The sequence below is a fragment of the Panthera pardus genome, unplaced genomic scaffold (genome assembly GCF_024362965.1).
Source record: "Panthera pardus isolate Hobbes unplaced genomic scaffold, ASM2436296v1 HiC_scaffold_25, whole genome shotgun sequence".
In the NCBI taxonomy this organism is placed as follows: domain Eukaryota; kingdom Metazoa; phylum Chordata; class Mammalia; order Carnivora; family Felidae; genus Panthera; species Panthera pardus.
Window position 1 is genome coordinate 4,184,245 of NW_026526821.1, and position 13,278 is coordinate 4,197,522.

The 13,278-nt window shown below is 46.9% G+C and overlaps 1 protein-coding gene across 2 annotated transcripts in view; it reads right to left on the reverse strand.

Moving 5' to 3' along the window:
- Positions 1–4,400: 4,400 nt before the first annotated feature.
- ZNF831 (zinc finger protein 831) overlaps positions 4,401–13,278 on the reverse strand; it is a 104,989-nt gene continuing 96,111 nt past the window's right edge. For both annotated transcript variants that reach the window (XM_019426396.2, XM_019426395.2), the window contains exons 5-6: positions 8,775–8,923; positions 4,401–8,051 (exon numbers count right to left, since the gene is read on the reverse strand). In XM_019426396.2, coding sequence (XP_019281941.2) covers positions 7,221–8,051; positions 8,775–8,923 — 980 coding nt within the window. In that variant the 3' untranslated portion in view covers positions 4,401–7,220. The remainder of the gene's footprint in view (positions 8,052–8,774; positions 8,924–13,278) is intronic.

Here is a 13,278-nt window from a genome sequence, read left to right on the forward strand (position 1 = left end):
GTTCATCTCTGATAATGAGGCAAGGGGTGGGGCCAAATCACTCATCTTAGAATCTTTCTTTCGGGGTGCCTGGGGGGCTCCGTCGGTCGGGCGTCCGACTTCGGCTCAGGTCACGATCTCACCGTCCGTGGGCTCGAACCCCGCGTCGGGCTCTGTGCTGTCGGCTCGGAGCCTGGAGCCTGCTTCGGATTCTGTCTCCCTCTCTCTCTGCCCCTCCCCCCACTGAAGCTCTGTCCCTGTCTCTCTCAAAAATAAACAAACATTAAAAAAAAATTAAAAATAAACTTTCTTTCCTCTCCTTGACCAGCAGTGAGCCACTTCATCCACTGACTTAACAAATGTGCACCAATACCCGCTACGAGCCATGCACTGTTCCAGCTACGGAGAACGCCAACATGAAGTCACCATGGGCCCTGCTCCAAGGCGATCCCTCCTGGGCTGTATATGTGGTTATCTCATTTCCTAGCTCACTGGCCCCACTCTACTCAGTTCTCGAACAAGAAGACAACTTTTTGAGTAGGTCCCCAACAAATGACCTCTACGTGAGTGGGGGGCATGGGAGACATAAGGGGAGCAGCCCTCAGAGCACAAACATGTCTGACTGGAACACTAGCCTATAGAAAAAACAAGCCTGAATAGCCAGCCTTTCATTTGTAATGGTGTCGAGAGGCCTCATTTTTGCTGAATTATATACTCTTTTTCACACTACGTACACACAGGACAACTAGATCTCCACTGTGGCCAGAGACAGGACTGGGTCACTCTGTCCCAGAGGCCACATGTACAAAGCCACCAACTTCTTATAGGAATCCATTCACTCATGCATTCATGCAGAAAAACAATTCACTTACTTCGGGGCAGAAATCGCCAAATGCTCAACCATAAAGGGTGTTGAATTTGCCTCTGGGAGGGAGACTGAAAGCAGATGTCCGTCACAGCTGGAGACAAAGGTCCGAGACGCCACAGAGCCAGTCCTTCTGCGTTCAAAGCCCAAACAGCAACAGGCTGCCACCAAGCAGGAGACTGGAAAGCTGCTCTCCTTGATTGCTGGAGCAGCCAAATTCATCTGCTTCAAATCCAGAAGTATGGAAGCAGGTCCTTGAGAGGAACGGATTAGTCCTGGCGGCTCAGCGTGAATCCCTAACTGTGCTTTCCCGTGTACCATTTGGTAGTCACCAACCAACCCATCGACCGACCAACCACCACGACAAAAATGTGTTTATACCACAAGATATCACGTGACTCTTCCTTCGCGACTGAAGCATGGGCTAATCCCTTCCCTTGGAATGGTAGTTACTTACCTATAACGTTTGACTGAAGAAACTTGCATGATTAACCTACAGTGCTACTTGTGGCCCCAGTTCTATAGGCTTGGAGAAAAAAAATGGGGAAAGAGTTGTGCGTCAGAGGAACTAGAATAACAAAAGTAACGAACGATGCGTGTACCTTTCAGATTCGCTCAATACTTCCCCGGGTGTGAGGGAGATACCGCTGCTGGTAAGAAGATAGTATGTCACGTGGAGGAACAATTTTTAATAGTTTAGTTTAATGCAGATCAGAAAATATACAATACTATCATGAGATTTCACAGATGTGATTATTTAGGGCAGTGATCCCTTCTTTAAGACAGAGGTGACAAAGAAGGTGTGGTATATACACCAGGGAATATTACTCGGCCATAAAAAAGAATGAGATCTTGCCATTTGCAGCAACATGGATGGCCCCAGAGGGCATTATGCTAAGTGAAATAAGTCAGACACAGAAAGACAAATACCTTATGACTTCACTTACATATGGAATCTAAAAAACAAAAATAAACTGACACTCTTAAATACAGAAAACAAACTGGTGGTTGCCAAAGGAGAAGTGGGTAGGGGGATGGAAGAAAGAAGGGGATCAAGAGGTACAAACTTCCAGTTCGAAAATAGTCACTGACATGAAAAGTACGGCATCGGGAATAGAGTCCACAGGATGATTATAATGTTGTATGGTGACAGATGGGGACTGACTGAACACTGAGAAGTGTTTAAAACTGTTTAATCTCTATGTTGTACACCTAAAACTAACACCACGTTGCATGTCAACTACATTTCTATAAAAAAATTTTTTAATAATAAAGGCATGGGACAAAAAAGACAGATGATTTAAACAAAAGTATCAAGTAAATAATATACCCACGTGTGGACACATATGGCAAAAAGCATTAAATGGTTCTCAAATGACTGAAGGTTGGAAATAATGGGCTAATTTATTACTGTTAGAGTCGGAGGAGTTAGAATAAAAGCTCCTCAGATCCATCAATAAGTGTATCTGTGCCTTCTATTTTTCCTTTCCTACTTTCCCTCCCCATCCCTGTGTCTCCGTGGACTTCAAGTGCCTTCAAGAGGTATAGATGTGGAAGACTAGGACTGTGTTGCTATGTAAAATAAGTCTACTTACTCCTGTGAAGAACACATAAACTATCTTCATAAGGAGGTACTGTTTTGACTTATGAATGTTTTCTGTGTTAATGAATACCATTAAATATCCAAGAGACATCAATTCTAAGGGGAAAAGTTCTGGATTATTGCACTGTGGATAGTGCCCTCATGTGGCTTCAAAACTTAGCTACATTTAAGAATTTAAAAACACATTTTTAAGTTAAGAAGTCTAAAATATGGCAGACTACGACAAATGAGCCATGTGGGAAAAGGAAGCAGCACAAGAAAATATGGGGATTCGCCATCACCTAATCCTTTTGTTGAGTGGAATGGGATACCAATATGGCGGACAGGATGTCTGGGTAACTACTTGGGAATAATCAGATATCGAATCCATACAGGATACTGCCTGTGTCGTTTGGGTTAAAATGTTAACAAATAACACGAGACGTTTTTCTTTTCAATTTTATTTTTATCAAAACAAAATAACTTAACCATATAAAGAAGAAGATAAATGTCAACAACCAACCAAGAAGCCAATAGCTTTCCTGATTACGAACAGTCAAAAAGAGTAGCAACTTCTGAACAACTGATTGCATGTAGAAGATTCTGAGTCATCCTCTAGGGCTCCAAGTGACAGAGACCATTTTTCCTGGCTCCTTTTCTTCCAGTGGTGAAGCACCACACTCGAATGTTCCTAGGCTTCTTCAGATCAAATTATACATATGCCCACAGAAGTACAAAGCATGGGAGAAGAGAACTGTACAGGTGCAAATCTAGCACACGAGATTTTCTGGGTCCTGACACCTACAGTTAATGAATTCTGAAAGATAAAGGCAGGAAATTTGTGCTTAAATATCCAGAAACGTAGTGTTTCAAAAGCCAAAGAGGCTCCCTCACAAGAACTATGGGAATCCCAACCGAAGCGAGGAAAAATCCACCAGTTCTGTTTGCTGCGGCTGCAGCAATGTGACCGCCACAGAGCCAGGCGGACCGTTTTCTCCTCACCATATTAAATTATGTCTGGAGAGTTGAGCAGCAGCACATTCCAATAATGATGACAGTTTCCATAACTATGAAAATCTGCTGCACCAGGCAGATTTTGTGCAAGATGCAAATTTCTATGCCGGGGAAAAAAATGAATAATGTGATCATTCTAAGTAATGAATGTAAATGCAAGGAAATTCTTTTTGGCATAAGGCTCCAAGTCGTTCATCTTTCATGCCAAGAACTGTGGTCGCAATGCTTTCTGGCAAGGCTACTCTTCTCAACTGAGCCTTAAAGGAGGGGTTTTAGGAAGGGGAAGTGTAACTCGCCCTCAGTGACCCATCATGCTATTGGCAAGGTTTGATGAGAATCTAAAGGCACCCCTCCGCCATCTTTTTTTTTAATCCCTTGGCAAATGAACCATAGGTTCTCCTGGGTTGTGAGTCAAAGGGATATTAGCTTCATCCAGAATCTCGAAGGTTATGAATGACAGGAGGCATGAGTCGTCCTCCATCGTGCCTTACAACAAGGAGCATCTGGGTTGCCTGTTAAACACCGGGTGACTTTAAGAGTCACTTAACAGTACCGGCTGCCGGGGGTGGGGGGGGTGGGGGGGGTGGGGGGTGGTGAAACCTCTTTCCTCCACGCATCTTTAACAAGGGGTGTCTGGCCGGGTGTAGGTGAAGCCGCAGAGGTAAATCTGGTGGTGAGTCTTGAGTATCATGGGTCATGGCACTTGGATACCTTGCCCTGAGACAACAGCAAGGAGTTGAAAGTGCACTTGACTTTAGTCTCTGCCAGAGTCCCTAGAGTTATTCTCTGTGGAAGAAGCTGAGCACCAATTGACTTAAGACCCTGACCCAAAGGTACAATAAAAGTAACAGCCCTGGGGAGAGACAGGAATGCATCCCTGATCTGTAAACTCCAGTTTGCCTTGTTCTAAAGTCAATCTGTTTTACACAGTATGCACTTGAAGAGTAAAAACTGCAGCAGTTATCAATTAATAACATTGAAATTTTATTTTCAATAACCCAAAGCAGTGATACAGATCGCTGATGTTATCCCCAAAAGGTAGCCCCGGTGTTGCATTTCTCTTTATGAAAACCCCATAGGAAAGCTAAGACTTATAAAACCAGAGATTATTGGGGCTTTATAAAAGGATTCTTTATTTGAAAAAAATTGTGTTTTAGGATGATTTCCAATAGCCAATTCCGCTAGAGTCATTCAAAATACTTTGTTGTTGTTGTTTTTTAATCCACTGGAATGTAGCTTTTCACAAATTCAAGCTAACACAAAGTAAGGCGCACTCGCAAACACTGCCACCTGCCAGCTGAATGACCAGCTGACAGGATGGTTTGGCAACCGGCTCACCTTGGGAAGAGACACGAGGAGGCAGAGAGATGGAACCAGTGTTCCGCCATATTTGATCTAGGGTGGGGTGTGGCAGCCGGCAATGGTGGCTCTTAGAAGGACAGGGCTTCCGTCACCATCTGGAGGTCAGTGTGATTTGGAGCTGTGACTTTACTGAGTTAGAACAGCGATCCTGCAGATAGCTTAGCAGCTACCAGGAAAGAAGGATCTGGAAGATGGTTTTCTTCCCCTGACCAGTGCCTCCCCAGACAAAGTACTCAGGCCAGCCTCTAGACATGTTGTCTTCCCCTCACACAGCCGTGTTCTGGTTTTGCTTCTAATCTTTGAATCATCGGCCAGACTTGTACACTGAATGACTGCACCCCCAAAATCTGGAACTCCGGGGGAAAAAAAATCACACGGAGCTTCTCTGAGCTCACGTTCTTTAGGGCAACACTTGGCAGAAGGTGTTCGTGCTTCGGTTCTCCCCGGTCTCCACCCAAATGTCTTGTGTGTGGGACCCCTCCCCATGGGGGCTACCTCTGAGCCCCCGAACCCCCGGAGGTAAAGGAGAGAGAGCTCATCTCCCAAGGAGATCACATAAGCTGGAGATGCATCCAGTTCGTCTGGTCTAACCCTCATTCTCAGCTGGAGAAACTGAGGCACAGAGAGGGCACGTGTCTTACCCAAGATTTCCCAGCTCACTGAGGACAAGGTCAGGCCCTCACTCTCTCTCCCTCCAAGACTCAGACCACTCTCCTAGACCTCCTCTCTCATTACAGGAGCACGGGTAATTCAGAGGGTAGATAATCACCACATCACTTTTGTTTGGCTTAAAAAGTACACGACGAAGAAACAAATGTACACAAAATGAATGCCTGGCATCCTTTCATCTCCCTTCTTACGTTTTTCCTGGCTGGGCTTGAAATCACTTGGATATTTATGAGCGCACCTGAAATGACCACAGACACGTGCTAAGCCACCAGGGGAAGCTGGTCCTGCATTGAAGTTTTCTATGAATCACCCTAAAATTGGAAAAGTCACATGATGGTCCTTGAAACGACCACCCTCAGGCCCAGGAAAGGACGCGTTAAAGCGTGTTCGCGCCTGTGTGCTGCCGCTTTGGATACGGGATGTCATACAAACATCGTCACAGCGCAGCTAAGCCAAAAGAGCTCGGCTGTGCGTTTCAAATGGTACAAAATCACACCAAAAGAAGGTATAAAATGTTATCGAAATGCAGCAGTATAAATCTCGGTTAAGTTTTTCCTCTCCTCTTTAAGGAGAAGGAGAGGAACACAGTAAAACACAGTAAATCCGAGGCTTTGCTCACTGAGTTGGCTGACGTAGATCAGCTATTCTGTTCTGCACAGGGGTGCGCTGGCTTGGAATACTGGGGAATTTTATCTGTACTGTTCTGACTTGCACAATACAGAGGCTGATTTAATTTGACAGCAAAGTAACACCAAGCCCCCAAAATAAAATTACCGAGATGTAAAACAGCGTCAAAACTCCAATTAGTTTTGTATCCTTGAAGCTTCTGGAGGAAATCTAAAAGGCTCCCGTCACGATGAGCAGGCATCAATTTAAGCTGTACAGATTACTAAAATGTACCCCTCTAATTGAAATTGCTCAGAGCACAATATGACAGAGAGAATCAGAGAAAAATAAGTGAATTTTTCCCCCTCAAAAAATGACTCATTCCAGAGACTGTTCTATCAACTTTTAACACGGCGTTCCTTTGCAAGAGCTAAAAACACCGAGGGTTTCGGAGGCCTCAGCACAAAAGGCACCGGGCCCGAAAGCATGACATGCTTTTGCTGTAGGATCGTAGGTAAGCACTGACCACTTGGGTGACATTTAAGGACAATCGGCATTTCACCAGATCATAGGCATTTTGAAGGATATTTACAACTTCCACTAAGGACGCAAGTTATTCTAGCCCAACTTCAGTTTTTTTAATGCATCTCGATTTCGTTTCTAGAGTGAACAGAAGTATCTTGATGCCCACGTCATACCCCACCTCCTCTGCCAAGCTACCCCAGTGACCCAAGCATGCTTACCACCTTTGAAGCAAACCCTCAGCTTACTGATGGAGGAAGTCGGCCGACTCGAGTCTATGGGTTCACTTATACGTAAACGAGTCGACTGTGACTGTGGCTCTCCTGGTTAGTGCCACGTGACCGGAAGAGGCAGCGGGGGCCGATGCAGAGGACGCGGCTGGGAGTCCAGCACAGTCACCGTGCGCCAGGCGTTCTTAGGCTCTGCTCCATTGCGACCCCTGCCCTGCCCGGCGCCTGGTATACCGCCGGGGGATCTGGGGAAGGGAGGCTGGAGCCGGCTGGGGATGTCTTGCAAAGATCCCCAAATGGCTCTCCCAACATGGAGGTGCTTGGCGAAACAGAATTCAGCCTTCCTGCCAGCCCGACAGCATGCGGTCTCTGACTGCAGACATCAGAAGCCTCACATCTCTATCACTAACCGGTCCTCATCATCACTGCTGGTGTCGCTGACCTCCACTCGCGTCTGCTTCCTGAGTCCTTCCAGGCCCCTCCTCTTGACAGTTTTCGAAGGGGCTTCAGGGGATTCTCTGGGCTGCCCTGGCTTAGAAGGAACCACACACTCCTTTAGGGAAGTTAATCCAGAGACTTGACATTTCCCACTCTCATTTCCTAAAGGAGGGCAGGGGACCACCATTTCCCCACCCCCATACTGTCCCCCAGTGGGAAAAAATGTCTTGTGTTCTCCTTCCTCTTGGTATGAACTGGCTGAACCTGGTGCTGGCATTTCCAGATGAGTCTTTCCAGTTGACCCCAACAGAAGCAAACCTGACCTTCTTTGCCCACATGAAGGTTTCCCTGGCAAGACTGATGGTGACACGGCCGCGGCGATAGCCTTTCTATCTGGGGGACTTTGCGTCAGAGCCTCCCCTGCCGCTCTGTGGTCCTGTGGCTCCGCGCTGTGAAGTCCCAGGGTTGTGTGACCTACTCTCTCCCCCAGAGCACAGATGGCAGGCACAGAGGTAGCAACATCCTGGCGGAGAGGGGTTCCTCTGGACCCAAGGGAAGAAGGCTCTTGAGTATCTGAGAAAATGTACGGTTTCAGATCCACCGAGACTTGCTCCCGGGTGGGCGGAGGGCGTGTCTCCGGCGTTCCCACGCCAGGACCTCTGCCTTGAGACAGAAGGCTGTCAGTAGTCATGGCCACGCAGGAGTCAGAGCGCTCAGACGGTCCCGACCCGGAGGCAGTGTTCTGCGTGCAGCGGTCACCACGCCCACTGGGAGGTGCCGAAATCTGCAGGAAAGTGCAAAGGAAAACAAATGGGGGGGGGGGGGTGGTTAATTGGTACAAACAAAAACAAAAGCTTGTGGTCAGAAACGTGGTCCTCAATGAAACTAGGTCCTGAGTTCCTAATGATTCTTTATCGAGCGTGAACTTCAATAGGATGTCCTCAATCAGTTCCCATTAATAACTAATTGGTGCAGTAACTCGAGTAAAACTCCCTGTTGACACAAAACAGGTCGCTGAGATTGCTGTGTGTTATCTGACTTTGTGAGAAACCACATCACTCCAGTCCCTCTCCAGTCCTGCACATCCAATTTTAAGCTACCACTGCTCGTGAGGTAGATGTGCTATTTCATAGCACCCTGTACTTAGGTTTTGCCACAGGAGCATTTCTAGAAGTGTGGTCTGGATTAGCATCTTTGTGCCTTGCAGCCCACGGCCCTCCCAACCTTGCCTGGCGGTGACGTCATGTCACGGAGATGCCCACAGCGCCACAGCTTCTCTACCCTCTTCAAGTACAAATTCAAAAGCATATTTAGGATTTTTAGTGATGGCCCCGTTCTTTCAGTGCCTGGTGTCTGGAGGTGTTTGTGTACCTGCCAGACTTTGTGTGCCGGGCAGCGGGGCGAGCTCTGCCACACGGGACGCCGGCAACCAGGGAAGGAGAGCCATTCATCGACACGACCGATGGACAGAGTGAGCTCAGAACCACGGTCCCCCCTTCACGGTTACCTGGTCCATTTCACTGCCGGCCCTCGAACTGGTGCTGGGAGAGAAGCTTCCGGAAGCTGGTCTGGAGACATCCTCCTCCTCCTCTCCGTGCCCACAACAAACAGGCGATTCTGAGGCGGTGCGAGATGGCTCCCCTCGCAGATTTAGACCTAAAATGGGGAGGTACATTTATAGACACCGGAAAACATCAGCGAATGGTGATTCCCCAGGACTCTGCCTTCATCACCCACTCTGAGGAGCTCGTCAACCCTCATCCCCCACAATGTGTGCAGGAACGTTGACCTTGAGGCACTTCACACAAACAGAAGGTCTAAGCAATGGCAAAACCAACTCCCAAGGCAGAAAAATCCCCAAACTATATATATATGTATATATGTGTGTATATATATATACACATATATACACACATATATACATATATATATATATTTCACGTGTCTTTCTTCTATCAGAGCCGTCTTCCTGGCCACGTTTGTTCAGGCTCACTTCAGACTGGCTTGAAGTCTCTGGCCATGCATCCGGGGTCAAGGGTAGAAATCTCCATCTATATGGTGTATGAGGTTCTGTGTCCATCCGAGCACTGGGCAGCAGGAAAGCAAGGTCGGTTTTGGTGCTGCTGTTGTCGTGAGATGGTTATTGCTGTGATCTGGGTGGGGAAAGGGGCACAAAGATGGGGCCTTGATAACATCTGCAAAACAGCAGCTCCCTTGCAAGGGCCTCACCCTTACTCTCTCCTCTGTCTGCTATGTTGGCCTGGGATACGGGTCAAAAGGACCACAGAATCGCAGGCAGGATGGCTTACAACATGAGACGAGATCAGAAAAAATTCCAGAATGGCTGGGCCACCAGACAGAAACATCTGATTCACTTTCCAATTTGCTTCCATTTTATTTAAGTTATATAGGCACAGAGTTTCAAAAAGTTGAATCTGTCAACTTACTAAGAAAAACAGCAACGCCTGCCCACCCACTCACCTTTTCCCACTTTGCATTCTTCTGATATTTATCTCCCTCGCTTTTAACAACATGCTTCATAGCACCACTTCGTGATTTCTTTTTTCCAGTTTGGAGGACAGTCTGTGATTTCTCCCAGGGGGACAGGAGCGTCGATCCCTTCCTCCAGCCCCCTCGGTCCAGAACCTTCATGCCCCGCCACGTAGGCACACTTGCCACCCCGTCTCAACAGTTACATAACTATGACGTTATAGTTTCGTTTAGGAGAACATTCGGTGTTCACATGCTCGGGACCATGTCTCTCACTGCCGAGCCACGTCATGTACTGTGATGACAACGCCTTGCTGGCCAACACGGTTTTCCCTGGAGTCAATAATTACCTTGTTTTTTAAATTGTGCTCAGTTTTCTGTAGACCCAGTACTAAAACCTTCCTCCTACCTCCTTCTCAATTGTCTACGGGTTTCATTTCCTTTCCTTGGAAAGATCTCTCTGGAAATTCTCTGAAATGCCTACAGGAGACTGCTGCTCCCCGGGCCCAATGTGTGGCTATGCCCCAGGACCCCCTTTCATGCCACTGTGGCAATTCTCCTCACCTCCTTGGTTCCTGGGGCCCCACACTTCTTTTTCCTTGCTTTCCTAATGCAACCCTCCCTGCATCTTCAGGAGAAAGGATGCGTGAAATAAAATTGTTTAGACTTTAATCTGCCACTTGTTTGGATACAGCATTTTGAATTAGAATTCATTATCTTTCAGAACCCAAGACACGGCTCCACTGAATTCTAGTCGTTAAGAAGTCTGGAGCCAACCTGATTTATGATTCATGATCCTTTGGGCAAAACCTTTTTGTTTTTCGTCTCTCTGGAAACTCCTAGACTCTTCTTTGTTCAGTGTCTCTATGGAACTGGCTCTATTTTCATTCATTGTTTGGGCATTCAACGTGACCTTTCATTCTGAATCCTGTCCTTCGGTTTGGGGAAAATGAGTTGCTATTTCTTTGATATTTATTCTCCTTCTGTTTCATCTTTTCTCTGTTTCTAGAACTGTTCTTGGTGAGTTATTGGGTTTCCTTGTCTAACCCTCCTTTCTCTTCTCTTTTCTCTCTTTCCTAGCTGTCTTTTTATTTTACTTTTGGGAGAATTCCTTCAACTTTCTATTCCAACTCATAATTTTCTGTTTCGATCATGTTTTTTAATTTCTAAGAGCCCATCATGACTCCCTTCTGTAGATTTAATTTCTAAGAGCCCATTATGACTCCCTTCTGTAGAGAGCCCTGTTATCACTTCAGAGCTCCAGGGTCTTCCGTTGTATCACTGGCAAAATTAATGACGACTTGCTGTCCCTGCTGTTAATGCTGAAGTTTGCTTCTCCACACATAGTCTCTCTCTCCCAAGTTCCTTTTGTTCTCATTTGTTTTTATCTTTCTCTTTCACGTGAAAGACTTTCCTGAGGTATCCGGCAATCTTAATACCTGTCCACGTTCAGAAAACAGGCGCTCGACAACTGATTGGGAGCTCTTTACATGTGCAATTTGTCAGCTGGGGCCGCCCTGCAGGGTCATCTGGTCGCCGCATTCGAGCGGGAAACCCTAAAGGAATTCTCTGGGTCTTCCGAATTCTCGGGTTGGCTTCTATGCAGGGAGTCCTCCAAGCTCCTGCCTAAAAAGTACAGACCTACCTCTTCTATCTCGAGGGGTAGGCCACTAGATTATCAAGCACATTGATCCTGAGCAAATCAACTTGGAAAATCTATAGAAAAGTACAGCGGCTTGGGGAAGGAAGCAGTAATTTTTCCCGTAATACAATTTTCACGGGAGCACCCGTGTACTGACACAGAACCAGGCTTTTGGCATTCCATTCGTTTGCTCCACAAACACGTCTTGTGCCCATTCGATGAAGCGGGCACCACGCTGCTCAACCCCGAAGCACTGGAGAGCCAGGCCAAGGCGCCCTGGCCCCCAACAGCCTCTGCTCCGATGGGGAAGAGAAACGACAAGTCAACTGGTAATTTACAGTTGTGCCGGGGGGTCAGGAAAGAAATGAACACAGGGTGGGGATGTCACAGACAGTAAATACAACCAGGTGGCTATGACAGTGACTGGCAGTAAACAGGGGAGGCAAGCACGTTCCAGAGAGTCACGGTAAACGGGGGTCTTACGGAGAGTCTCAGACAATGGCGGCACACTACAGACAGTGGTGGGCGGGTGACTGTTCCACGTGACTGCGGAAGGCCTCTCTGAAATGAAACCTTGGGGACAAGAAAGAACCAGCCCTCGGAGGCCATGTGGGGTGAGGAAGGAAGCCCGAGGGATTAAGGAACCAGCTGGGAGGGCACCCTGGAGGAAGGGTGGTGGGCAGGGGGCAGGAGGCAAAGTGAGGGTGGGGAAGCCACCGGGGCTCAGGTCTCGTGGGGCGCAGGCAGCCGCGTGGAGGGGTTCAGATGTCATTCCACATCCGCCGTGAAGAAACCAACGTGGCTACTGTGCGGACAGTAGAGCTCGCTGGGGTAATCCAGCTGCCAGAAGAGATGGCTAGCAAAAGCAGTGGAAATTGAAGCGGAGAAGACGGATGGATCCAAGCTAGATTTTCATTCTCCCCCAAGAAGAATCACCGAAGGATAATAACGATGATAAACGTTCCTCTAGCCCTGTACTTTACCAAAGCATAAGCACCCCACCGTAAGTGGATTAAGCTGTGTCCCCACAGTGACAAAACAACGAGGCAATTCATTCAATTCAATGAAGAAGGAAAACCAATTAGTATAGAGAAAATAATCAGATTGGCCAAATGTCTTCTCAGCAGGTTGTGTGGGTTCTGAAGCTTAGCGGAAAGGCCGTGTGCGCGTTCGACCGATGCTTTCTGACTCATCCGAGAAAGCGAAGGAAGAAAATCCATTGATTTAATTTGCTTTTGACCTCCGGTCTACGGAGAAAAGTCGGTTATCTTTAATAATTGTGAAAAATGCCCAAATAATGTCACTGAAGTGTGTTAAACTAATTTGGATTATTGAAGAAGGAGGCTAACTTGCTTTTAAACGCATGGCCCTTTCCAAAAAGTAAGTAGCACCCTGGCCAAATGTTAAAGCACAGAATGTAATCCTGTTGAGGGCACAGCGTCACTCTGTGAATCACTTCCTCCATCTTCCGAAATTATGGACTCCTCTGTCTTAACGCAATCTTCAGAAACCCGACCGCTCTTGCACGATCACATGAATCTCCTTAAGAAACCACCTCTCATCTGAGCTCTGTGTGCCGTTCTGTTCTCCCCCTTGATTAAAGGCTGTGCTTTTAATAATTTCCCTCAGAAATAATTGCCAAGCCACGGTGAGAGGAAGAGACTGCTTAAAAACGTTGTAGCAAATTTAAATTTAGCCATCTTGAAAAGGCTACCAGAAACTGTAAAATAATTAGGAAGAAAATGGAGTGAAGCAGCCGGATGAAACTCACAACAGAAGCGTAGACCTCTTTAGTGCCAACCCTCTTCCCACTGCCTCAGTTCCTGGGCTTTATTAAAAAAATGCCAATAGACGTATGACTTAAATATCATTATCTGAA